At 43.5% G+C, this 27,914-nt stretch overlaps 1 protein-coding gene across 3 annotated transcripts in view; it reads left to right on the top strand.

The window, feature by feature from the left end:
- Window positions 1–27,914, top strand: part of LOC308090414 (V-set domain-containing T-cell activation inhibitor 1-like) — a 183,593-nt gene that overhangs the window by 6,760 nt on the left and 148,919 nt on the right. Inside the window, exons 2-8 of one of the 3 annotated variants that reach the window (XR_013933619.1) lie at window positions 5,090–5,210; window positions 5,736–5,971; window positions 6,649–6,948; window positions 8,469–8,600; window positions 16,641–16,679; window positions 17,293–17,367; window positions 19,202–21,449. Coding sequence is in view for 2 of the 3 variants with exons in the window: in XM_080435583.1 (XP_080291709.1) it covers window positions 5,090–5,210; window positions 5,736–5,971; window positions 6,649–6,948; window positions 8,469–8,600; window positions 16,641–16,679; window positions 17,293–17,367; window positions 19,202–19,422 (1,124 nt within the window). In the remaining variant the exon portion in view is untranslated. Of the gene's footprint in view, window positions 1–5,089; window positions 5,211–5,735; window positions 5,972–6,648; window positions 6,949–8,468; window positions 8,601–16,640; window positions 16,680–17,292; window positions 17,372–19,201; window positions 21,670–27,914 lie in introns of those variants that run through there. The other 2 variants (XM_080435583.1, XM_080435584.1) reach the window with 2 other exon arrangements.

Raw genomic sequence — 27,914 nt, 5'->3', positions numbered from 1 at the left:
CTTAAGTAAAACAAATTGAGTACCTTTTCCACCACTGTTTAATAGTTATTTTAGCGATTTTTGATATTCATAAATCCAACGTTAGCCATTCTAAGGCTCTCTTCTAAGACAACTCCCAGCGTTTGTGCGTGTTTTTTGTTTGTTTATATTGATTTATTGTCGATAAATAAAAGTCTGCTCATCAGTTCCGGGTGCGTCAAAGAAGGGGGCGTGGCTATAGCACAGACGCGCCTGGTATATGGAGACACAGAATTCAGTACGGCTTTGCGCACTGTTGTTTTAAATTCCTAATTCTGTTTAGAACCACACCAACGAAAATCGGGAATCGGGTCATATAATACCTATTTCTGTTTTTTGTTTAACCAGTTTTAAATAGTATTTAGAATACTAACCGTTTTCCGAATTTCATTTATCAAATACTGTTTTTTGTTTAACCATTTCTAAATAGTATTTAGAGAACGCACCGTTTTCCGAAGTTCGTTTACCAAATATAAAATTAGAATTCAAATGGCCGAAAAATACACGGACCGTCTTGAAAGTGAGTGACAGGTGCTCACTCCCGTTTTTTAGAATCCGCTGGCTGCACAACCTGCGTTTAACGCTAGCCGACCATGTTTTGGTGGGAGCGCGCCCTTAGGGCACACCGCACTTTAATTTTACCTCTGGGGCGGAATCTGCCAATGCTTTGTCAATGCAAATGCGTGGATTCATGGTCTTGCGCATTTTTTCCAAGAATCCACGCATTTGCATTGACAAAGCATTGGCAGATTCCGCCCTAGCCATGGTTCACATGACGCTTGTATACAAGCGTCATGGTGCCGAGTCCCCCTGGTCTAAAGTTGTGTTCGATTTTTTCACATTGCCATCTCTCACATAAAGATAATCGTTCAGATTTCAAATATAAAGTGCTTACCACCGAGCCACGGATGTTACAAGGCGATGCGGACCGCGACGAGCACCCGTATCTCCCGTATTGTTCAATAAAAAGCATTTTAATCCCATCGCCGGCCATTTTCTCCAAATTGTCTCCGATACTTTCAACCATGCGACACTAATGGTTGGGAGGTGTATTGCACTCTGATACATTACAAAACAAAAAAGAAAATGGCCGGCGATGGGATTAAAATGCTTTTTATTGAACAATACGGGAGATACGGGTACTCATCGCGGTCCGCATCGCCTTGTAACATTCGTGGCTCGGTGGTAAGCACTTTATATTTGAAATCTGAACGTTTATGTTTATGTGAGAGATGGCAATGTGAAAAAATCGAACACAACTTTAGACCAGGGGGACTCGGCACCATGACTGTCATGGTATGACAGTCATGTTTCAGGGCTAATTCCGCCCCAGAGGTAAAATAAAAGTGCGGTGTGGCTGTGCCCTAACAAGTACAAGTCTGGTAATCAAAATGTACTTGAGTAAAAGTACAAAAGTATTGGTATCAAAATATACTTAAAGTACAAAAGTAAAAGTATTCAGAATGCAGAAGTTATCAAATGTATAGAAATCATTTTGAAAATAGCAGATCTACAAGAGTGCGTCGCGTAAGCTTGTAGATCTGCTATTTTCAAATGGCTGAAATGTAGGGCTGACGTGTGTTTTGTAATAATAATCAAACTCTTCAAAGTAACTAAAGTTTTCAAATAATTGTGGTGGAGTAAAAGTGTAATGTTTGCCTCTGAGATGTAGTGGAGTAAAAGTAAAAGTACTGAAAATTGGAAATGCTCCAGTAAAGTAAAAAAAATACCTCAAAATTGTACTTAAGTACAGTACTTTTTGGATTGAATTGAATGGAGTTCCAGTCACCCCCTCAGGGAAGGGAGGGGCTGTTTAACATTTAAAGGAGCGTGGGAAGAAGAGGCCACTTATGGGACTTGCTTGTGTCGCCAGAGTTTGCGAGTGAAATAAGCAACAGTGATGTTATTTAGATCATTTTGGTTCTCAAAGTGGGGTCCGGGGACCCCCAGGGGTCCGTGGGGGGGGGGGGGGGGGGTACCAGGGGGTCCCAAGCAAAATGTGTTAATATAGCGTCACAATAATTTTAACAACTTAATCCATCATTTATACTTTGGCTATTAAAAAAGAGCAGATATACAAGTTCATAGCACAGAGTGCTTGTATATCTGCTATTTTTGAGAAATCTTGAAAATGTGTGCAAAGTGTTTTTTGAAAAACATTTTTAACACAAATCTTTGCTTCTGGGGGTCCCTGGCACAACACATTTTCAGGTGGGGGTCCGTGGCCACATACATATAAATTTGGGGGTCCTTGGCACGAAAAAGTCTGAGAACCACTGATTTAGATCAGTGGTTCTCAACCTGTGGGTCAGGACCCATCTGTGGGTTGCGGGCTGGTTTTGGTGGGTCGCGATTATTGTCATTTCAAAAGATTTTCAAATTTTTTTAATAATGTAATAAAATATGTTCAGTTTTTCATACATTCAAAAAAAGAATTTCATGAAATAAAATAAACCAGATTTAAAGAAATTCCACAAATGTAACTTTTCAGAAGAAGTGAAAATAGCCGATCTACAAGCTCACAAATAGCCGATCTACAAGATCTGATCTTCTATTTTTACACTATAGTTTGGGTGACAGGATACATCATATTTCTCCTTTGGCTCTCCTACTAAAAAAGTTTGGAAACCACTGATTTAGATAACATGTTATGTAGACAGCTTTGCTTGATTGATTGAATACTTTATTAGAAGTTTGCAGAAAAAGAGCACATGAAGTACAGTTCAATACAAGGTCAGCTAATAGGAATTAAAAAACCCAAGAAAGCCATTGGCTAGTTTGTTTCCATTGGGGTCCTTTGTACTCAATTCATAGTGAAAGGTTCCAGGTTCAAAGATGCCATGGCTCATTTGTTGACCTGGCCTCCTATAGTGTGTAGGCTATAGTTTCAATAGATTATAGTTTTATTGTTTTGTTGATATTATACCGTTTAGACTTCATTTATAGGTTCTTGGTTTTTTACCTATGATCTTGAATTACAATTTCTATGCATCTGATTACTGCTTACTGTAAATCTCTTTGGTAAAAGCTAAATAAATACATTGTAAATTGATGGAAGAAGTACTTCACATGTTTTACTGTTACATGCTGTATCTGCAAAGTTTTTGTTTCATAAAAATCCACCCTATACATGTTATGAGCTACTATCTGTCCGTGCAGGTGATTATGTTTTGGTCCTGCGTACCACCTGTTTTGAAATTGCACATAATGCAGGAGGCAGCAGGACGTTGCGTTATTGTAAACGAGCGCTTCCAAACTCCGACACTTAGAAAAATGTAGTAGTAGCTCTGGGACACAGCTCTTACATAAAGCTCATATCCGGGCTGAGGGGGCGACTGACCACACCATCACATTCTGACCTATATTTATGAACCATTGTATCACAAAATGTAAAACATGTCGGGCAGAAATCTCGTATCTACCAGTGGTGGAAAAAGTACTCGCATGTTTTACTTAAGTAAAAGTATCAATACTGCAATGAAATACGCCGTTACAAGTAAAAGTCCGGAACTCAAAATTTACTTGAATAAAAAGTCTAAAGTGACACAGATGCGGTCCCAGTCTTAATGGGTTAACTGTTTGTGTTTGTTCCCCCGTAAAGTAAAGCCGTACTTGATCATACAGCGTCACACAAAAGCATCAAAAGTAGGCTATCAGATCCACAAGCTCGAAAAACACGGCGTGAAGCAACACGTTTTGAGCTTGTAGATGTGATACTTTTGACGCAAAGAAGTGAGCAGACACAATTGGAACTGGAGCAATATAAAATTGAAGCTGATGAAAGGGTTCTCTCTCCTGATTGGCTGAAATTGACAACCCACCTGGACATGTATTTCCTGTTTACCCCTGTTACTGATAAAACACTCTAGCAATGATCATTATCATATATAGTTATTTAACACTAATTTTAACAAAGGAATATCACTTACCCTACCTTTTAATACTAAACATGCCATAACTGGAATAATCTGTTAGGCCCTGTTTTGGACTTTGGCTATTCGAAAATAGCTGATCTACAAGCTGTGACACGTTGTGAGCTTGTAGACCGGCTATTTTCGGAAACGTTTGACTCAGTGAGTACTTTTACTTTAAGTATGTACTTTTACTTTAAGTATGTAGTTCCAGCAGAGAGGCGGAGGTCACAGCAGGGAACTTGTGAAATGGGACATTCTGCATAATGGGTACTTTTACTTTTGGTACTTTAAGTACGTTTTGATATCAATACTTTTGTACTTTTACTCAAGTACATTTTGATTACCAGACTTTTACTTGTAACAGAGTATTTCTACACTGCAGTATTGATACTTTTACTTAAGTAAAATATTTGAGTACTTTTCCCACCACTGTTTAAATCAGTGGTTCTCAAACAATTTCAGTGGCCAGTAGTCGCTTCTTTTGGGCTTGTTTTCGTAGACTTGGTTGCTTGTTTCTTTCGCAAACTCTGGCAACACTGGGAGTGCCTTAACTCCCCAGTGATTCTCAAACAGTGTTTTGCAGTGCTGGAAGAACTTCCATTTTGCACTTGAAAGAGTACTCCACCCATTATCATCCTTATCTTCGGTCCTCACTAATGCTCAATATATTAATATATATATATTTTTTAATGAGCTATCCGGTCACTAAATTCATGGCATTATTAAGCCATTAACCCATTCAACCCGGGAACGCATACAGTGTCATTTTATAATAATTTTTGCTATAACCATTATTTTTTTTAAAATTTTTTATTGAAAATATGTGCAAATCTTTGAATATATTATATTCTCAGTCGGTATAGAGCTCTCGCCTTTAGACTACAAGGTCATGGGTTCGATCCCGGGCACCGCCAACTCCGCGTATGAGTAGCACGGCTTAGGTGCGGTAAGTACTGGGAGCTGATGGTAGGTGTGGCGCTCCACCTCAGCAAGCCATCTCCCAGGGGTCTAGCACATCGTACCAGGGACAGACTCCCGCATGTTATCGGCTGATACCGACAATAAGCCACTCCCGACCTACTTATTAATAATAGCTACTTCTTCTCCCTCTGCTGTCCATCCACTGAAGTCGTTGTGTTGTTTTGTTTGGTTTCCAGGAGAGCATCAGGTGCTGTGTCCCTCCCAGACGGTGCTGGGCCTAGCTGGGGAAGGTGTGATCCTTCCATGTCAGGTGCATCCTCCTGTGGACATGCACGACAAGAAGATAGAGTGGTCCAGGTTCGTAGAGGTTTGAGACCAGTGGTGGAAAAAGTATACTATATTACTTAAGTAAAAGTGTCGATACTGCAATGTAGAGGTACTCTGTTACAAGTGAATGTCTGGAATAAAACATGTACTTGGGTAAAAGTACAAAAGTATTTGGTATCAAAATGTACTTAAAGTACCAAAAGTAGAAGTACTAAAACATTTGAAAATAGCAGGCTATTTTCAAATAGCCTAGGTATAAAATGGGGCTAAAGTGGTTAATGTATGTTTTATAATGTAATAATTTATATCTGTAAAGTATTCAAATAATTGTAGTGGAGTAAAATATTTGCCTCTGAGACGTAGTGGAGTAGAAGTAAAAGTACTGACAATTGGAAAAACTCCAGTAAAGTAAAAGTACCTCAAAGATTGTGCTTAAGTAAAGTACTTGAGTAAATGTACTTTACACCACTGCATTTATAGCTAAAATCTAAAATGAACACAGATGCTTTCCCCTGGGTTTTAATGGATTAAAAATCCTTGGTCCTCCTTCCACAGAGCCCAGCTGGAGCCCCGGTACGTCCACCTGTTCAACCTGGACCCCGGAGAAGACCCCGACAGCAGCGTGAACGAGCTGTTCCACTACAGGACCTCCGTGTTCGAGGACGAGCTGTCCAAAGGAAACATCTCCCTGGCCATCCCCCACGTGGGGGTGTCTGACGAGGGGACCTTCACGTGTTCCGCTCCGCAGTTCCGCTCCACGGGCGAGAGCTGTTCCATCAAACTCAGTGTCGGTGAGGTTTTAGTCTTGCGTCTGAAACTCTAAAGCTGTCAAATAATTGTAGTGGAGTAAAAGTACGATATGTGCCTCTGAGATGTAGTGGAGTAGAAGTAAAAGTACAGAAAGTTGGAAATACTCCAGTAAGGTAAAAATCCCTCAAAAGTGTACTTAACGCTGGGGACGTGTCTTCTCCCCCGCGTCATCAGTGCCCATACCCTGGGTGGGGTTGCCGAAAGGGCCTACTCTGTGTGGAGTTTGCATGTTCTCCCCGTGTCTCCTAGGGTAGTTAATACCCTCACAAAAACATGTAGTAATCCTGGTCGCTATACCGCCTCCCCCATGACAGCCAGGGCGCCTGATGGAAGGGAAGGGAACTGGTTGGAATAATGTGTTCCTTCCACGCGCTACGTCCTACCGGGGAAAGTTGGCTCTCATGCATTGAAGGAGGCATGAGCTCGGCCCTGGGCTCCCTAGGCTGTGGGGGGAGTGGATCACTTAGAAAAATTGGCACCGGGTGGAAAAAGGGTTACAAAATCATGGGATAAATTATAAGAGATTAAAAGTGTACTTAAGTACAGTACTTGAGTAAATGTACTTGGTTACTTTACACCACTAGGTAGGTAGGTAGGTAGGTAGGTAGGTAGATAGATCGATAGATAGATAATCATGTCTTATGTGTTTTTTTTACAGTGGAAATGAGTATGCCATCGATCTCAGTCATCGGACTAGCGGATGGTGGCTTAACGTTGTCGTGCGACTCCGGGTGCTGGTACCCAGAGCCCGAGGTGACCTGGCTGGACGCCGCGGGAAACGTCCATCCCGTTCAGCACTCGCTGACGATGGCACCCGACCCCAGCTGTCACCACATCCAGACCATCGTCACAGTGACGAGATCCGCCAACCTGACCTGCAGAGTCCGCCTGCCGCACATGAACTACAACTACAGCTACGAGACGCACAGCATCTACAACCCCGGCAGTGGTGGAAAAAGTACTCAAAATGTTACTTAAAGGGATTGTAGGCAACATTAAGCCTACATTTTAAGAATATTTATATATAGATATTTTGCATTTTTTCCCCTCTATCAGCCACTATATAATGATGCTGGGTGTTTCCCTGCATTGAAACACAGTCCTCTTTCTGAAATCCGTATTTTCCCTACTATTTATGTTTGTCCGGGACGTAAATGCATGGACGCGCATGTGCGCGTCCGTACCCGTGTGAACTGTTCGGGTGAAACCGAATGGGACCGAGTGCAGCCGACAAAAATGGAACGAGCCGCCATTGTTTTCTCTGTAGGCAGTTTCAACTTTTTACTTTCGTTTTTAAAACGCTCTCAAACTTCTTTTTTGAGGCACGGAATTTACTTTTAAGATATCGTTTGGATAGAATTTAGTTGTTTAACTTCATATATGTGGTTAATTTATCATGAAAGAGCCTATTTAAAAATAAAAATTCAGAGAACCGGCAGGGGCGGGCAGTGACACCATTGTATCCGAATAAAGCAACCTATTTTCGGCATGGCCCGTTTAGAAGTCCCCCCTGCGTCACCCCCTGGTGGTCGGGGAAACGAACTGCTGATGAGGAGGGGGGGGGGGGGAGTGGAGGTGCGGTGTTTGACAATAGTTTTTTAAAAAAAATTATCTCTGAACTCGCCTACAATCCCTTAAGTAAACGTATCAACACTGCGATGTCAAAATACTCTGTCGCGAGTAAATGTCTGGAATTTTAAATGTACTTGAGTGAAAGTACGAAAGTGTTGGCATCAAAATGTACTTAAAGTCCCGAAAGTAAAAGTACTCATTACACATTTTCAAATGTATAAAAATCGTTTGAAAATAGCCGATCTACAAGCTCACAATGCGTCGTGATGCGACGCATTGTGAGCTTGTAGATCTATTTTCAAATGCCCGAAATGTATATAGGGCTGGAGTGGTTAATGTATGTTTTGTAATAATAATCAAAATCCACAAAGTAACTAGTAACTACAGTTTTCAAATAATTGTAGAGGAGTAAAAGTACAATATTTGCCTGTGAGATGTACAGTAGTGGAGTAGAAGTAGAAGTATTGAAAATTGGAAATACTCCAGTAAAGTAAAAGTACCACAAAATTGTACAGTACTTGAGTTAATGTACTTAGTTACTTTCCACCACTGAACCCCGGTAATGAACAGCACGTTCATTTTGCGTGTCGTAAAATCAGTGGTTCTCAACCTATTTTCAAATTGCCTATATATAAAATAGGGCTAACGTGGTTAATGCATGTTTTGTAATGTAATCATTTATATCTGCAAAGTAACTAGTAACTAAAGTTTTCAAATAATTGTAGTGGAGTAAAAATACAATGTTTGCCTCTGAGATGTAGTGGAGTAGAAGTAAAACTATTGGAAATTGGAAATACTCAAGTAAAGTACAAATACCTCAACATTCTACTCAAGTACAGTACTTAAGTAAATGTACTTAGTTACTTTACACCACTGCATTTTAACCACAGTGTGTTCTATTTTCAGGTACTGTGCATATCTCAGAGGGTGTTGTTTCAGGGTGCGGTGTCGCCAGGGCGGCGATCATTTGTTTCGGAGTGGTGATGTCGTCAGCATTGCTGGCGGCGTTCTGTTTCTGTCGCCGTGGCAGCAAGTGGCGTAAGTTTTCAAATATTTCCTAAAGGAGCATTTCTCAACCTGGGCCCTGTCGCAATTATTACATAATCGCCTAATCGCAATTATCTTACTACTATATAATTGACAAAAGCTCCGAAGTTCGGCAAGCGATTCACAAGCACAGGATCACTCCACATGCCTCCAAGACCCGTCACAGACTGTTGATCAGAGCTATGGCTATGTTTTAGGCATCTTACCCCACCTCGATCAGTGATCGGACTTTCGCACGAGGAGGAAATTGACTATTTAGAAGAAGGGATGACAGAGGAAATGTTTGGAGAGTTTGAAGCGGCCCTGACATCTGATGAGTCTTGGACTCTAGTTTTAAATAATCAACAATAACCTCCTTCATAGTCGTTTAAATGTGACTGTTTTTGGCTGGGAGACTGGTGCCCATTCCTCAGGAAAGCAGAATTTATCTATTTTTAGCAAAAAATATATTTTTAATCCAAAATGAGTTAAAGGTGAATACCACTCATTTTCAACATTGAACTGTCTTTAATACACCTTTAGAGCTGTTGTGTGGAAATAAGAAAAAAGTCCCCCCTCCCTTCTATGTTGCCTAGAACTGGATAATTGATTGAGGTCATGTGATCAGTGACATATGCAAAGTGTACTTTTGGCTGAGGGGGCGGAGCCAACAGTTGGTATTAAAGACATAGTTCAATGTTGAAAATGAGTGGTATTTCCCTTTAATAGCCCAGTTAGACTCTTCACATACTAGAGTATGTCTGACATAAATGTCAGAGCTTAAATCGTCAAGTGGTGTTCTCTCTACTTAAGAGTTTTAACTTGACTCCAGTTCTATAAGCTCACTCAATCTTATTAACCAATATATCCCTCCTTTCATTTGACATGAAAAAAATTTAATGAAAAAATGCTAGATGACTCGACGCCAGCCAAATTTGGTCTCAAATGTTGGACATTTTTCACATTTTCAGACATTTTCAAAATAGGGCGTTTTGAGCTTGCAGATCTACTATTTCCACTATTCATGTTTTTTTGTTTGTATAAAGTTATTGAAATATGCAAGTTATCTGTCACGTCTGCCCTGTGCACCGTTTGTTTATAAAGCCTAAAAGCCAAACAATTCAATTGTTAACCCATTAAGACCGGGAACGTATCTGTGTCATTTTGAGATTTCTTTGGCTATTTTTTGAAAAATCGTGAAAATGGGTGCTAATATACTTTTTAAAGCGAACATTTGTAACTCAAATATTTGCTTCTGGGCATTCAAATGTCTTCTAAATCCTACAGTTAAAAAAAAAAACATGTTTCTATATCAGTGGTTCTCAAGGACCCCCAAAATGATATGTATTTCGCCGCGGACCCCCATCTCAATTTGTTTTTGTTCCAGGGACCCCCAGAAGCAAAGATTTGAGTTATAAATGTTCGCTTGAAAAAAAGAAATATATATTCAAAGATTTGACACATTTTAAATTTTCGCCTCTACGAACACAATTGGCCCGTGTTCGGTGGAGGGAAGCCGGGGGCGGGGAGGGTGGTATTTTTCACTGCAAGTATTCCTACGGGCTGGGGGGCGTAGGATGAAGGCTCTATGTCCTCCCATTAGGGGCTCCTCACTGGCAGGTGAGTCGGTAGGATACAACAGCAGTGACAACAACACAAACATGTGAGTGGGGAGGAATCAATAGGCTCTATGTACAGCAGCCATTTTGGAGAAAAATTGGGCCTCTTCTTACTTCCTTCACAGGTGTTACCAATGATACTAATGAAGGCTCTGTTCCATTCTGGTCAAACAGAGTCAGGGTGCTGATATTGTGCATGTTGGCTCTCTGGAAACACTCTGCTACACCAGTGGGTCTCAAAGTGTGGTCCAGGGACCCTCATGGTTCCTTGAGAGGGTGTAACTCTGAGAGTGTACAAATGGAACCAAATGGACCCTCCCGGGTCCATTTGGTTCCATTTGTACACTCTCAGAGTTATGGGGGTCCTTGAAATTAAAAAGTTTCAGAGCCTTCATTAGTGTCATTGGTAACACCTGTGAAGGAAGCAAGGAAGGGGCCCAATTTCTTTCCAATATGGCTGCTGTGCATAGAGCCTATTGGCAAAACGACTAAATTGGGGAGAAAAAAGGGTAAAAAAAAGAAAGAAGAAAGGGTGAAGTGGTCCTTTTAAAGTATGTTTTCAATCCATATTTGATAGATCCATCTATCTATGAATCTATTGTGGTGGACACCAAAGAGTGATAATAGGTGGACACTAGATGGAGGTATCTCACCTCAGAATGGATTGGTGGGGTGGTAATGGGAGGAGATTAGGAAGGGATATAGGGAAGTGATTTACCTGTGTGTCATGATGCAATTGTTTGGAAGTAAAGATCAGAGACTCCATACTCCGTCTGTTCATCTCATTCTCACTAACTTCCACAGTGGTGACCCTGACGTTTGATTGAACATTATAATGGTCGTTAACGCAGAGCCCGCTGCTGCGGCTCACGTTGCCCCAGCGGTGTTTGCGGCTACGGTAAAGTTGCCAGAGTTTTGGCAACATGATCCGGCTCCGTGGTTCCAACATATTGAGGCGCAGTTTCACCTCCGCGGGATCACGGTGGATGCAACCAAATACTACCACGTAGTCGCAGCATTGGATTCCTCCACCACGCGTCGGGTGATGGGATTCCTGAGAGACCCGCCAGCAGACGGAAAGTACAACGCGCTCAAGGAGCAGCTTTTGCGGCTGTTCCAGCTGTCCGACGCGGAGCGTCTATTGTCCCTCAATGGATTGGGGGACGGTAAAGCCACAGACCTGATGGAGAACATGCTGGCACTGCTCGGTGAAGGTGACGCTACGTTTATCTTTGTCCAACTTTTCCTGCGGCAACTCCCGACTCCAGTGCGCACGGCTCTGGCCAGCTCGCCTCTAGTGCGCACCAAAGACTACCGGGGATTAGCAGAGGAGGCGGACAGAATACTACTGGCCTCCCGCCAATACGTGGTGGCTGCGGTGTCTGATCAAGTGTCTGATCGAGTGTCTGATCGCAGGGATCAAACACAGAGGGATGATAGCGGACTATGTTATTATCATCGCCGTTTTGGCACCAAGGCAAAGCGCTGCACTCCACCATGCTGTTTTGGTAACCAGGGAAACGCAAGAGCCGGCGGTCGTTAGCGGCTATTAGCGCTGGCGTCATTAATGAGCTGCTGTTTATTGAGGACACGTCTTCTGGTAGGCGCCTGCTGGTGGATTCTGGCGCACAGAGGAGCATCCTTCCGGCATCTGCCGCGGACGCCTTGGGAAACGGACATGGACCACCGCTGGATGTGGCTAATGGTACGTCCATCCGTACGTTTGGTACCAGGTATGTGACCGTATGTTTCCATGGACATCAGTTTGGCTGGGACTTTATTATTGCTTCTGTGTCGGTCCCTATACTGGGCGCGGATTTCTTGTGTGCTCACAGACTGTTAGTGGACGTTGCGAACCGTCGGCTGATTGACTCTGTGTCTTTTGACACATACCCGTGCACACTGGGGGGGCCGGGGCCTCCTGCCCTCGCCAATATGCTCGCCACGGGGGATGTGTACCAGCGCCTCCTCGCAAGGTTCCCTGCTCTCACGGTCCCCTGCTCTCACGGTCCCCGCTTTCTCTGCCTCCGTTGCCAAGCATGGAGTGGAACATTACATCACGACTGTGGGGCCGCCTGTTTACGCACGAGCGCGCCGCCTGGATGCTGCCAAGCTGACAATAGCCAGGGAGGAGTTCGCCACGATGGAGCGGCTCGGCATTGTGCGCCGATCTGACAGTCCTTGGGCCTCTCCTCTGCACATGGTCCCCAAGGCGGATGGGAAGTGGCGTCCGTGTGGTGATTTCCGTCGCCTCAATAACATTACCACACATGACCGGTACCCAGTTCCTCATATTCAGGATTTTTCTGTCCACCTGGCTGGGGCCACCATCTTTTCTAAGATAGATTTGGTGCGTGGTTACCACCAGGTTCCGGTCCATCCATTGGACGTGCCCAAAACGGCTGTCATCACCCCGTTTGGACTGTTTCAATTCCTGAGGATGCCATTCGGTCTTTAAGGAGCAGCGCAGACATTCCAGCGGCTAATGGACTCTGTGCTGCGAGTTATGTAATTTTTGTTTGTCTACTTGGATGACATCCTCGTAGCCAGTGCATCTGACGAGGAGCATCGGATACATCTCCAGCAGCTATTTGAGCGGCTCAACGAGCATGGACTGATTATGAACCCGGCTAAATGCCACTTTGGCCTGCCCGCCATCGATTTCCTGGGCCACCACGTCTCTCCCCAGGGGGCTGTTCCGCTACCCACCAAGGTGGAAGCCATCGCCGTTTTCCCCCGCCCCCTCACAGTCAAGCCCCTGCAAGAATACCTAGGCATGATTAATTTCTATAATAGGTTTATAGCACACGCTGCTCACCTCATGCACCCCTTGTACGATGCGTTAAAGGGGAAGAAGGACAACGAGGACGTGGACTGGTCCCCGGAGCGGGTCCAGGCATTCGAGGACGCTAAGGCTGCTCTCGCCAGGAGGCACGGTGGCGCAGTCGGTAGCGCTGTCGCCTCACAGCTAGAAGGTCCTGGGTTCGATTCCCGCCGGGGACGCTGTGGGCGCTGGGGGCGTGTCTTCTCCTCCGCGTCATCAGCGCCCATACCCTAGGTGGGGTTGGCGAAAGGGCCTACTCTGTGTGGAGTTTGCATGTTCTCCCCGTGTCTCCTAGGGTAGTTAATACCCTCACAAAAACATGTAGTAATCCTGGTCGCTATACCGCCTCCCCCATGACAGCCGGGGCGCCTGATGGAGGGGAAGGGAACTGGTTGGAATAACGTGTTCCTTCCACGCGCTACGTCCAACCAGGGAAACTCCCCCCTGTCAGGTGACAAGAAGGTCAGTTGGCTCTCATGCATTGAAGGAAGCATGAGCTCGGCCCTGGCCTCCCTACTGTGGGGGACTGGTGTAGTGCTGGGTGTCTGATCGCAGGGATCAAACACAGAGGGATGATAGCGGACTATGTTATTATCATCGCCGTTTTGGCACCAAGGCAAAGCGCTGCACTCCACCATGCTGTTTTGGTAACCAGGGAAACGCAAGAGCCGGCGGTCGTTAGCGGCTATTAGCGCTGGCGTCATTAATGAGCTGCTGTTTATTGAGGACACGTCTTCTGGTAGGCGCCTGCTGGTGGATTCTGGCGCACAGAGGAGCATCCTTCCGGCATCTGCCGCGGACGCCTTGGGAAACGGACATGGACCACCGCTGGATGTGGCTAATGGTACGTCCATCCGTACGTTTGGTACCAGGTATGTGACCGTATGTTTCCATGGACATCAGTTTGGCTGGGACTTTATTATTGCTTCTGTGTCGGTCCCTATACTGGGCGCGGATTTCTTGTGTGCTCACAGACTGTTAGTGGACGTTGCGAACCGTCGGCTGATTGACTCTGTGTCTTTTGACACATACCCGTGCACACTGGGGGGGCCGGGGCCTCCTGCCCTCGCCAATATGCTCGCCACGGGGGATGTGTACCAGCGCCAGCGAATAACGTGTTCCTTCCACGCGCTACGTCCAACCAGGGAAACTCCCCCCTGTCAGGTGACAAGAAGGTCAGTTGGCTCTCATGCATTGAAGGAAGCATGAGCTCGGCCCTGGCCTCCCTACTGTGGGGGACTGGTGTAGTGCTGGTGTAGGGCTGGTGTAGCGCCCAGGATCACTTAGAAAATTGGCACTGGGTGAAAAAAATGGGTTACAAAAATCGTGGGATAAAAATGTATTTAAAAAAAAAGGCTGCTCTCGCCAAAGCTGCCATGCTGGCACACCCGTCCCCTGCTGCTCCGATAGCTCTTACCACCGACGCATCCGATTACGCAGTGGGGGCGGTGTGTGAACACTGGGTGGCTGGCGCCTGGCAGCCCCTCGCCTTTTTCAGTAAAAAACTTATGGACAATGAGAGAAAATACAGCACGTTTGACAGGGAGCTGCTGGCCCTTTTCCTCGCTGTACGGCACTTCAGGTTCCTGCTGGAGGGCCGAGATTTCACCGCATTTGTGGACCACAAACCCCTGACCTTTGCCATGGCCAAAACCACAGAACCATGGTCGGGTCGGCAGCAGCGCCAACTTTCCGCCATATCTGAGTTCACAACAGACATTCAACATGTGGCCGGAAAAGACAACCAGGTGGCCGACTGCCTCTCCCGGGCGCACATCAGTCCCGTGCACCTGGGCATTGACTATGCCGCTATGGCCACTGACCAGCTCACCGACTCAGGCCTTCAGGCGTTCAGGACGGCTCTGACAGGACTGCGGCTGGAGGATGTGGCGTTTCCCGACAGCGGCGCCACTCTACTCTGTGATGTTTCCACTGGCCAGCCCCGGCCCATGGTTCCGACTGACTGGCGCCACCGGGTATGCCCATTCATGCCCTTTCACACCCCGGGGTAAGGGCGTCAGTTAAGCTGGTGGGGGCCAAGTTCGTCTGGCCGGGCCTTAGGAAGGACGTGAAAAGGTGGGCTGCCTCTTGTGTGGCGTGCCAGCGTGCAAAGGTACAGCGTCACATTAAGGCCCCACTGGAGCCGTTTCGCATTCCAGAGAGGCGGTTTGACCATGTCCACGTGGACCTGGTGGGACCATTTCCCCGTCCCAGGGTTTCACTCACCTCCTCACTATGGTGGACAGGACCACCAGGTGGCCAGAGGTGGTTCCTCTGTCCTCTACAACGGCTGCAGAAGTGGCCAGGGCGTTCATCTCCGGCTGGGTGACCCGGTTCGGCACGCCAGTGGATCTCACGTCGGACAGGGGAGCCCAGTTCACTCAATGTGTGAGCGTTTCCATCGCTCCATGAAGGCTGCACTCCGGGCCACACTCACAGACGGCAACTGGATCGACCGTCTGCCGTGGGTCCTGTTGGGTCTGCGTTCTGCCCCTAAAGAAGACCTGCAGTCCTCTTCAGCTGAGCTAGTTTTCGGTCAACCGCTGAGGGTTCCTGGGGAGTTCCTCCCTGGTTCCTCTGGCCCCTGGCCCATAACGGCTCACCGGTCTGCTTTCCAGGACGCGGCGAGAGCTTTTGTCCCAGTCCCCACACACCACTGCCTTCCCCAGTCCTACATTCCGAAGGACCTGATGGCTGCCGGCTACGTGTTCATCCGTCACACGATGCCCACCGTTCTCCACTGCAGGCCCCTTATGACGGGCCCTTCCGCGTCCTAGAGGCGGGCCCCAAGAACTTTGTGGTGGACATGGGGGGGAAGAAAGAGTGGATTTCGATCGATCGCCTTAAGCCTGCTCATGTGGTCCCGGACGAGCCGGTGGAGCTGGCTCAGCCCCCACGCCGCGGCCGGCCGCCCAAGGCTGCCCCTGTCCCATGCCCTCCGTCCGTGGTTACCCCTGTTTGTCCACCGGCGAGGTTTCGTCGGCGGCGTGGACGTCCCCCTGCCCCTATCCCCACCCCTTCCCTTTCCCCTGTGGCTGTGAAATACAGTCGCTATGGCCGCATGGTCAGACCTCCTAAAAAAGACTAAAGACACTGGGTGTACTGTTTTGGGGGTTTTATTTGTTGCACTGAATTGTTGCACTGAATGTAAATTCTGAGTGTTCGGGGGGGGCCTGTGTGGTGGACACCAAAGAGTGATAATAGGTGGACACTAGATGGAGGTATCTCACCTCAGAATGGATTGGTGGGGTGGTAATGGGAGGAGATTAGGAAGGGATATAGGGAAGTGATTTACCTGTGTGTCATGATGCAATTGTTTGGAAGTAAAGATCAGAGACTCCATACTCCGTCTGTTCGTCTCATTCTCACTAACTTCCACACTATAATGATAACAATGTGAAGATCACAATGATTGATATTATCTCCACACTAATTACAGTCCGACTTTGTGTGTGTGTGTGTGTGTGTGTGCACGAGCGGGCGCGTGCGTGTAATTCAAGCAGCTTTTGACTGTGTGTAAATGCATGAGTTGTACTTAAGTATACAGTATCTAATACATTATTATGAGTTATACACTAGTATATAATATCATATTTCATATTGTTTCAGGTAAACAATGGCCATGGCTCTGCCAGGTTGAACTGCCAGGTGAGTTATGTGTGTGTGTGCGTGCGGGCGGCCGTGTGTGTGTGTGTGTGTGTGTGTGTGTGATATCAAGTGTGATCAATTAATTTATAGAGATCTCCTGACACAATTTATCACTTCATGATTCCGATATCTGAACTTGCGTACCAGTGTATAAACATTAACCGGTATGAATTGGTAGTCGATTTCAACATTAATGTTGTGACTACATCGATGCACAGAACCCTGAAATGAACCATGAATGTTTTAGAACTAACCATGGTTAGTTCTAAAACATGTGTTCATTGATTTAACATTAATGTATTGTTCTAATAGGAGAGATATCTCTATTGTTACATTCAATTATTGTTCTAATAGGAGATATGTCTCTATTGTTACTGAACCAACACTCTGTAGCAATGATTACTATCACAATATAGAGCTATTTAACACTGTTACTGAACCAACACTCTGTAGCAATGATTACTATCACAATATAGAGCTATTTAACACTGTTACTGAACAAGCAATGATTACTATCACAATATAGTGCTTTAACCTTTTAACAAAAAACTTTTTGTTTCAATCAAAACATTTCACGTACCCTACCTTTAACATGAATCTATTGTTCTAATAGGAGAGTCACTATTGGGAGTCTCGTCAACAGCAGAGTTGGACACTGATGTAATGCTGGTTGCATCTTCATCGAATGGTAGGTCAGTAAATATAAACAATAATAATAATAATAATAATAATATTAATAATAATGCTATTCCATTCCATAATGCATAATGGCAACCACACTAATTATGACCAGCACTTATAATACTTCATAAACCTCGTTATAAGTTGTCATACATGATTAAAAACATGAGTGAATGTTAAAATGCATTATACATGTCCATTTTCAACCTATCTTCATATAATTGGTCCTCGCTAATGCTCATTATAAGATGACACCATTTCTGTGTCTCGCCTGCCTACCAGTGACATCATCGATGGGGAATCCAAGCTAATAGAAACTGCAGGCTTTCTATTCCTGGAAAGTTAGCATGCTGAAATGGAAGCCATTGTTCTCACGTTAAAGAGTTAATACAAAATAAAATAAAACAATCGTTTGAAAAAGAATATGATGATGATGATGATGTCACTGGTAGGCAGGTTTTTCTTCGAAGAAAGAAAATGGCACCATTTTATCAAGAGCATAAGTGAGGACAAATTATATAAAAATAAGGTTGAAACATGGGTGAAGCCGTTCTTTAAAGGTTTCATGACATTATTGCCAGACCCAAGGGGGTCGGGCTTACATGAGGCTTTGTACCTGTTTCGTCCATACATGGGCATGGTCACTTTGTCCTTTTTTGTTTTATGACCTCAATTACACCCCAAAAAACAGAACTTTGAACATTCAGTGGATTTTCTGTGGTCTGGGGTTTTTCTGAATAATTGGGCTAAAAAAAGGGCTGGGATTGGCCCCGTCTCCTCCCCGCCCCTCCCCTATCCTTCTCCTTCGGGGGGGCGGAGCAGGGGCGATGATTGACAGGCAAAATCCCTCAACAGCGACACCCATAGGCAAATAGTTTCCATTGCTGCTGAAAAGCCCTCAGAACACAGAGAGAAAATACCTGCCATGGCTCACTGGAGTGGTTTTTCAGTTAAAACATTTGAATACACGTTGGAAGAACCATGATAATAGAGTTAATAAAGGGTCGTAAATCCTACTCTATGTTAATTTAAACTATTTGTAGTTAAAACAGCTGAAAACCCAGTGTAAAAAGGATGAGACGAAATGAAAGACAGACACAGGCCGGTTCTCAAATTAAAAGGTTGACATTGTATTAAGAGAAAGAATCCATCCACGAGGCACCGTACAGCAAAAATATCTCTCTGATATTACAAATACAGGCAATAGTATTTATACACAAGTTGGAGTCCGGACATCAGATATAAGGTGGATCCTAACGATTGGTTAAGACCCTCAGACGTCAGATCATATCTGATGAGCTGTCAGGCATCAGGGTGTCATCATAATAAGTTGTTGTTCATCTTATAGTGTCCTTGTGTACAACTTTTGGTTCCATAAACAAGTTATTCCTTCGATATCATAGGACATGTGGCAGGTTTATCTGTGACAGGGTGACAGCTGACAGAGTAAATTAGTGACAATATCCCGGTCATACAGGTCATCTTACACAGATACAGGTCATTTGACATTTAATCATAAAGCGTTGACCAAGACATGTTTTACTGATTGGGAACATATGGAGCCGGCACCAGATAGCAAATATGGAGCCAGCTACATGGCCTTGGTAGAGAAAGTATAGTAGAGTTACAAAAGGCTTGTTTAAAAGACTGAAGTACAGGCCCAAAAAGACATCACTATATTTAATTTCACTGGTTAGATCGATAGTTCTAGATCATATCAATCTGGTCCACAAAACTTATATATTTTTAACTCCATCACATGATGAAGACTTTTAACGTTTTGTAAATCTGAATGTTATGAAACCTTTAATATACAGTCTTACCATGTATTGTTTGTCCAGTGGAAGTGTCCGACAGCCAGAGGACAGCTGACCAGGTGGAAGTGCAGTCCGTCTCCCCTCCGCCGAATCGAGAGCAGACGTTGACTCTGCAGAGAATGGCTTCCTCCATGGAATCCATGCAGAGCACATGGACACACCTGTCTGCAGTAATCAGTACCGCTGCTAACGAGCTGACCAAGAGAGAGGGCGGCGTCTCCAGGGAGGAGGAGAAGCACAAGTGACAATATGGTTGTTTTCCACTGCAACAACCTGAAGCTGGACTCGTACTTTTAACCCTTTTGAGACCGGACCTAGGAAAGTATCTGTGTGTCATTTTTAGATTTCTTTGGCTATTCAAAAATATCAGATGTACAAGCTCGTAGCGCGGCACTGAGTGCTTGTGAAAATACAAGCTCACAATCTGTGAAAATACAAGCTCACAATCCGTGAAAATACAAGCTCACAACGCCTCGCAGTGCTTGGGAGGGAGCGCTTGGGAGGGTCTCATCCTTACGGGCAGAGAGGGGTCACTGTCACTTATCATATTGATGCCGAGCAGAGATGCGGGATTGTTGGGACTGCAACACCATCTGGCTGGGTTAAATGGAATGGAAAGGCTCAGATGGTGAAATCAAAAAGGGGAGTCGGTCGTCTGTCCAACGGGAAAATGGTACTACCTCCCCTTTTGGCCACCATTTTTGGGCGGTGAAACCTAATCCTGCGCTGTGATTGGCCAATCACAGTCTATTCAGGACTGTGATTGGCCAGTGTCACATGACACATGTGCATAGCCCTGTATAAGAAACCATAACTTTAAAAAAAACATAATTTGGTTTTTTAAAGTTATGGTTTCTTCCATCACTTCTTCACTTATTTTTTGTACATGATTGGTTGACTCCATTCAGTATTGTGATTAGCTAGCAAGACACCGCCCACTTCACACAGGGTGTGATTTTTTAGGTAATTAGTCAGATATGCGGGTATTGAGGGCATTGCGGGCAAATTAGCATTTACAATTTTGAACTAATCCCATTTTTGGGTTGTTGTTTAACCCTGCATGTCTTCTACCCTGAGCCAGCCTAGGCTAGCAAAATGTTCCCCTCAGACATCACACAAGGATTTGGAGGAACCCCGTGTAGTAACTCTGAGGACCCCCTAGGGGTCCCGGACCCCCTGTTGAAGACCCCTGTTATAGACGAAATCTGGTAGCAGTGTTAAAGGAGTAGTTCACCCAAAAAATTACCTATTTTCTATCAATTACACACACCATTAGGCCTTGAATTCATGGACATTTTTTTGTTTTTGTCGCATTCCTAAGCCTATAATTTGATTACCGTCTCCTACCGGCTAATGTATCCAGTAGGAGACACAAAGGAGACTCTTTGTGTTTCCTACCGCCAAATACACAAATCAAATTATTGGCTCATAAAAAAAAAAAAATTGTCGCCTCACAGCTAGAAGGTCCTGGGTTTGATTCCCAGCCAGGGACGCTGTGGGCGCTGGGGGTGTGTTCTCTCCTCCGTATCATCAGCGCCCATACCCTAGGTGGGGTTGGTGAAAGGGCCACTCTGTGTGGAGTTTGCATGTTCTCCCCGTGTCTCCTAGGGTAAGTACCCTCACAAAAACATGCAGTAATCCTGGTCTCTATACTGCCTCCGCCTGGTCAGCCGGGGCGCCTGATGGAGGGGAAAGTAATCTGGTTGGAATAACGTATTCCTTCCATGCGCTATTTTTTTTGGGTGAACTTCTCCTTTAATACTGACAGCAAATTTTGATTTAGTCATAATTTAGTAATCTGAAACGTCTTAGTCGTCCAAATCTACAGTTGATTTAGTTGACTGAAATGCATTTTGGCGTCGTAATGGCTGATTTTTGTTGTAGTGATAAGACAGTGTTGGGATATATGTGTGTCTGTCATCAGTGTTGTGTCAATTCAGGTGTATTTGTTTGTTTGTTCCACGTTATGTTTACTATTCATATGTTGGATTCATGTTCATGTGTATTTTCAGACGTTTAAGCACTTATCACTTATCTCAATACTAATGTGTAAACTTGACCTTTGGCTCTGTACTTGATCTGCCGATCTACAGGCTTAAAGATGTGGTGGCCCCCCCTGTAGTAACTCCCCATAGAGGTCCCGGATCCCCTGTTGAAGACCTGTTTCCCTCTTGATACTGTTTGTCTTTCATAACAGATACGTGTGCTAGATCGGCCTGTCACAGTCATTACATAATCGCCTATAATCGATCTACAAGCTTACAACAGAAATGTATGGTTTTCTTTGTGTTCCAATGTTCAATGCCAAAAATTTAATCATTTCATAATCGTGATTCCCTCTTTCAAAACAACAAGACAGTACAAAAACGTTTTCTGTTTGACGTCGTTACATATTGGAAGAAATTGTAGTACTTTTTTACTGTGGCACTGTGAGTATATTTTGATGCCATTACTGTTGTACTTTGACTCAATAAAGATTTTTTAATACAGGACTATTACTTGTAAAAGAGCATTTACTACTACTTCTCGCCCTGGTGACGACCTGAACTGGTCGAAACATGTGTTTTACATTAAAAGTGGAGGAGAGGAATGGAGTTAAAACAAACTTTAAAGGTAGGGTTAGAGATTTCCTTTTGTTAAAATAGGTGTTAAATAGCTCTATATTCCTAATAGTGATCATTGCTATAGAGTGTTTGTTCAGTAACAGGAATCTCCATGTCTTTCCAGCTCTTTAATTAAACAGAAAATGCATTTTCAGGTCAGGATACCAATTTTTACCTGGGTAGAGAACTCAGCCACGATACAGATTAAACAAGTGAAATTGGAAGTGATGACACAAAGAAATGAGCAGACAACATTGGAACTGGAACACTATAAAACATGATTGGCTGAATTTTGTCACCTACCTGAACATTTATTTTCTGTTTAATAAGGAGCTGGAGAGACAGGGAGACTCCTGTTACTGAACAAACACTATAGCAATGATTACTATCAGAATATAGAGCTATTTAACACTTATTTTAACCAATGATTACTATCACAATATAGAGCTTCAACCTTTTAACAAAAGGAAGACTTCACCCATTTTCAACCTTATCTTCATATAATTGTTTCTCACTAATGTTCATGGTAAAACATTTTCTACTAGGTCTGTCTCTCATAGGAGGGCTGTGGACAGGTCAGAAACCTGCCTACCAGTGACAACATCATTAGGCAGGTTTTTCTTTTTTTTTAAACAAGATTTCACATTTTAATTTAAATTTGTATTAATGTGAAAACAATGACTATATTATTATATTATGCTAACTTTACAGGAATGGAACGCCTGCCATTTCCATCAGCTTGGATTCCCCATTGATGATGTCACTGGTAGGCAGGTTTCTGATCTGTCCACAGTCCACCAATGAGACACATAAATGGTGTCATCTTATAATGAGCATCAGTGAGGAACAATTATATGATAAGGTTGAAAATGGGTGAAGTGCTCCTTTAAGCCCTATATTCATTGAACACTGTTGATGCGCTAAAAAAGTTAATACAGCAGATCTGAAAGCTCACAACACGACACATTGTGAGCTTGTCGATCTGCCATTTCTTTTTTACCCCTTTTTTCCCAATTTAATCATTATGCCAAAGAATTCCTCTCTCTCTCTCTGTCACTGCTGTTGTATCCTACTGACTCCCCTGCCAGTGAGGAGCCCCCATCGGGAGGACGTAGTGCCTTTGTCCTACTCCTCCCGCCCAACACTCTCTGATGAAAAAAGGTAGTCGACGAACAACCTTTTCGTAACAGTTTTAGTCGACAAAATTAATGCTGAAAATAACATCCTTGATTCAAACATCTCTAATCCACTCTATGCTTTATTTACATCAGCAATTCTCAACAAAATGTTACAATTTCACAGACCCCCTCAGTTGGCTTGGAAAGTAGAGGAAAATGGAAATGATAGATCGATAGATGGACAGATCTGATACATTGATTGATTGATTGATTGATTGATTGATTGATTGATTGATTGATTGATTGATTGATTGATGGATTGATCATTTTAACTCCCATTCAAACTTTGAAATAAAAATTCTAAAAAAAAAAAATAGCTAAAATGTTCCAAGATTTGTTGGTGAAAATATGTATACGTACGCGCTTGTAGATCGGCAAATTCTTTGCTTTATTATTTTAAAAGCCATTTATGTATTAGAGCGGCACTATTTAACTTTTTTTTGCTAGAGTATGTTAATACAATATACGTATACAATTGAGGTTGTTGTATTTTGTCTCCCTGCTCTTCAAACTGAGACATTTAGATCGTGTCAAAGGTCATTGTCCTTTGACACGATCTGACACAAATTTTTACCTGATGCTCAATCAAGATTCAATTTATCCCCTGAGCAAGCAGGCAGGCTCTACTAGCTCAATGGTAAAAAATGTCAGCACTTGCGCAGGAAACCGGGTTCAAATCCGGGGTAGAAGAGGAAAGTTACATAGTGCAGCTTTAAATGAGTTCATATAATATCAAAATCAGTTCACCCACTATTTGAAAATTGACGATCTACAAGCTTGTGCTCCCCCCCAAAAAAACAGAATATTTTTGGAACATTTGAACAACACAAATCTTGTGTGGGGGTCCCTGACACAACATATGTTCAGATGGGGGAGGGGGGGGGGGGGTCCGTGTACAAACACCTATTAATGTGGGGGTCCTTGACATGAAAAATGTTAGGGACCCCTCCTCTAATACAAATTCGCTCTGTGTGTGAAAAGCTGCCTGGTCTTGAATACTACGGATGAAACATACATAATACATATATATATATATACAGTAATATATTCTATTATCTTTTATACATACAGTATATCGTTGCTGTCAGGCAGAAACCTTATAACTCCATATTTCAATTTCTTTTTTTAAATGTATTTTTTAGGTAAATGAATGTCCTACTTCGTCGTACTACAGCGTCACAAAAATAGCAGAAAAATATATATTTTTTGCTATTTTTGAAACATTGCAAACTTAAAATTAAAGTGGTTAAAGCAGCATTATGTAACTTTTTAACAACTATATAGTATATTATGTCCCACAAAATGATAAAGTTACATGTTTAAGCAATAACAATCATCCTTCCATAAACGTATAGACTCAGGGGGGTCCCTGCTAGGGGCTTGACTGTATTACTATGTATAGGGGAGACAATGAGTTTCATCCTGGCATTTGCCAAGGCACCCAGGCAGAACTGCCAGTCATTACATTACTGTCATTTAGCAGACACTTTTATCCAAAGCGAGTTACAATAAGTGCATTCAACATAGGTAGGCAAGAAAACTACTAATCACCAGAAGTCTTAAGTGCATTCTCTTCTAAAACAAGCAACTAAGGGTTAGGGTTAGGGCGAGTATACCTAGCACTAAGGTAAAAGTGCAATATATCAGCTACCTACTTTCTTAAACAGATGAGACAAATAGGAAAATCAAATGAGCAAGAGCTAAAACAAATAAGTATCGAATAAACAAGAACCAATAAGACAAGAGCTCGTACAACTAATTGACAACAAGTAGGCAAAGCGAAGAGGAAGGCTAGTGTTTCCTGAAGAGGTGGGTTTTCAGACTGCGGCGAAAGATGGCCAGTGACTCTGCTGTCCTGACATCAGTGGGGAGTTCATTCCACCACTGTGGGGCCAGAATAGAAAAAAGCTGTAACCGTGTAGATCGTCCAGAAGGACCACTGAGCGACGAGGCAACCAGTCGCCCCGAGGCGGCAGACCGAAGTGGTCGGGCAGGGGTGTAAGCATCGACCATAGCCTGGAGGTAAGAAGGAGATGTTCCTTTCACTGCCCTATAGGCTAGCAGCAGGGTCTTAAACTGGATGCGAGCCGCTACGGGGAGCCAGTGTAGAGAACGGAGAAGGATAGTTGTGTGGGAGAACTTGGGGCACTTGGGGCAAAGAGAAGACTGGCCAATCACTGTGTGTCCTCGCCGGACATGCTTGCAGACTCTTGGGTAATGAAGTCAAAGATTGTGTCCAACGTGGCCACTGATACTCCAAACTACATAGTGCTGCTTTAATTGTGTGTGTGCGTTTTTATGAAGTGAACCAATGAAAAGTATTAACACGAGACTAAACAATAACTGTAATTGGATCCATTTTCTTTTGAAAAGTAACAGTTCTGGACAGGTTTCCGCCTGACAGCAACGACATATACACAGTATATTATTCTATATTATTTATACAGACTTTTTAACAGTTTTAAACACTATAGCCAGTGAGGCTTAAAGGTGCTTCAAACAAAACAAACAACATTGTTAAAAAGTTAAAGCTCTATATTGTGATAATCTTTGCTATAGAGCGTTTGTTCAGGAACAGGGGACTGCATATGTTCAGATGGCGTTATCGATTTCAGCCAATCAGGAGAGAGTACCCATGTATCAGCGTAGATTTGACAGTGATCCAGTTGCAATTATGTCTGCTCATTTCTTAAGTAATGTTCTACTTAAGTAAAAGTATCAATACTGCAATGTAGAAGTACTCTGTTACAAGTAAAAGTCTGGAATTCAAAATGTACTTAAGTAAAAGCACAAAAGTATTGGTATCAAAATGTACTTAAAGTACCAAAAGTAAAAGTACTACAATGTTTGAAAATAGCAGATCTACAAGCTCACAACGCGTTGCATCGCGACGTGTTGTGAGCTTGTAGATCGTCTATTTTCAAATAGCCTAGGTATAAAATAGGGCTGAAGTGGTTAATGTATGTTTTATAATATAATGATTTATATCTGCAAGTAACTAGTAACTAAAGTTTTCAAATAATTGTAGCGGAGTAAAAGTATTTGCCTCTGAGATGTAGTGGAGTAGAAGTAAACGTACTGAAAACTGGAAATACTCCAGTAAAGTAAAAAGAAAATATATATTTTATTTTACTTAAGTACAGTGCTTGAGTAAATGTCCTTAGTTACTTTCCACCACTGCTTCTTTGTGTCATCATTTCAAATTGAACTTGTTTAATCTGTATCCTATGTGAGTTATCTCTCTCTTGATTGGATAACAATTGGTATCCCTGCCTGGGGGAAAAAAAAATCTGTTCACTAAAGACCTGGAGAGACATGGAGACTCATGTTACTGAACGAACACTCAATAGCAACGATTAGAAGAGCAATTTAATACTTATTAAACATAAATAAATGAATACATCAAGCACTTTAAAAGTGATTATTGAACATGTGATATAAATTTACAGGTTTGATCCACTGGTTTCAGTTCATTATGAAGGCATTGACTCTATGCGGTAGGATAGTCACGTATACTTGTGTGTGTGTGTGTGTGTGTGTGTGTGTGTGTGTGTGTGTGTGTGTGTGTGTGTGTGTGTGTGTGTGTGTGTGTGTGTGTGTGCGCGCGTGTGTGTGCGTTTTGTGCGTCTCAAAGGTGCATGCATGTGTCCCTTATTATCTCTCCTCCTCGGATTGTCTTTGGGTCAAATATTACATGATCATAATAACATCATAATTAACGGGTCAAATATTACATCATAATTCCATGCAGGGTTCGCATTCAGGTTGAATAAATTATTATTTAGTCCTTATTGTCTTTACCAATGGTTCTAAAAGTTTCTTTTTTTAAAGGTCCATTTGGTTCCATTTGTACACTCTCAGAGTTACAGACCTGTAAGGGTCCAAATGGACCCTTACCCTTACGATCCAAGGACTCCAAGGACCTCCTGAGGGTCCCTGGACCGCACTTTGAGAACCACTGGTGTGTAGGTTCGATTCCAGACGCCTGTACGTGAGAAACGGCCGCCCTTCCGCCAGGCAACACTCAACAAAGAGAAACAGCCGGTCAAAAGTCCAGCCGTTTGAACCAGCCACGCAGTCGAACAGTCAATCGATTGATCAGCGAAAATCGAAGAAGAAAAAAAACGACTTTCACCCGATGCCGGTGGCCAATGTTTTATTTATCCGTTGTTTTGTAAATCTATGATATGACTGAATTTGTTCTCAGATAGAGACATGAAGGGCTTCAAGGCTTACTAAAGTCACAATGTGTCACTTTTTCAGTTGATATAACTGATATAACACAATAACATTGTGAAAAACATGTGTTTTTTGGCAACTTGGCACATTATTTGCGGGTTTCTGTACCGACATTCGTGCCAAAACGATATATGATTTGTTACGCTGCCACAAAAAGGATGGAATAAGTAACAACATAAACAAAACAAACAAACAAACAAACAAAACATCGCCATCGGCATCTTATTTTAACCGCTTGAATTGAACCTATGAGCTATTTTCAGCAAAGAGATTCGGTGTAGGGAGGGAAATACTGGCGGACCTATTACAGAGCCCTGGGGTGCTCCGGTCAACTATGTATTTAACACTACATACATTATTATGTATGTATTTAACACTTAGGGCGCGCTCCCACCAAGAGTTGGCTGGCCGCTGTTTGCAGAATCTGCCAATGCATTGTCAATGCAAATGCGTTGATTCACGCAAGAGCAGATTTTTCCGCTAGTCGCGCAGACCTTGCGTTTATCTGCTCTCCGCGACTAAGCATAAAACTGCTGGAGGCAGGCGCTGATTTTCTCCCTCTGTCCAATCGGGTGAGTCGAAGGCGGACCGTCTCAAGACTCAGGAAGCAACATGGTGCTCAAGGCAGCAGGCACAGGCGGTGCAGGCTACTGGGAGGCTCCTGAAAGTGAGTGACAGGCGCGACACTCCCGTTTTTTAGAATCCGCTGGCTGCAAA

The sequence above is a fragment of the Gymnoscopelus braueri genome (assembly GCF_963280865.1).
Source record: "Gymnoscopelus braueri genome assembly, chromosome: 8".
NCBI lineage: Eukaryota > Metazoa > Chordata > Actinopteri > Myctophiformes > Myctophidae > Gymnoscopelus > Gymnoscopelus braueri.
Note: the sequence above shows the minus strand (reverse complement) of the source record. Positions and strands in the feature narration are given on the sequence as shown.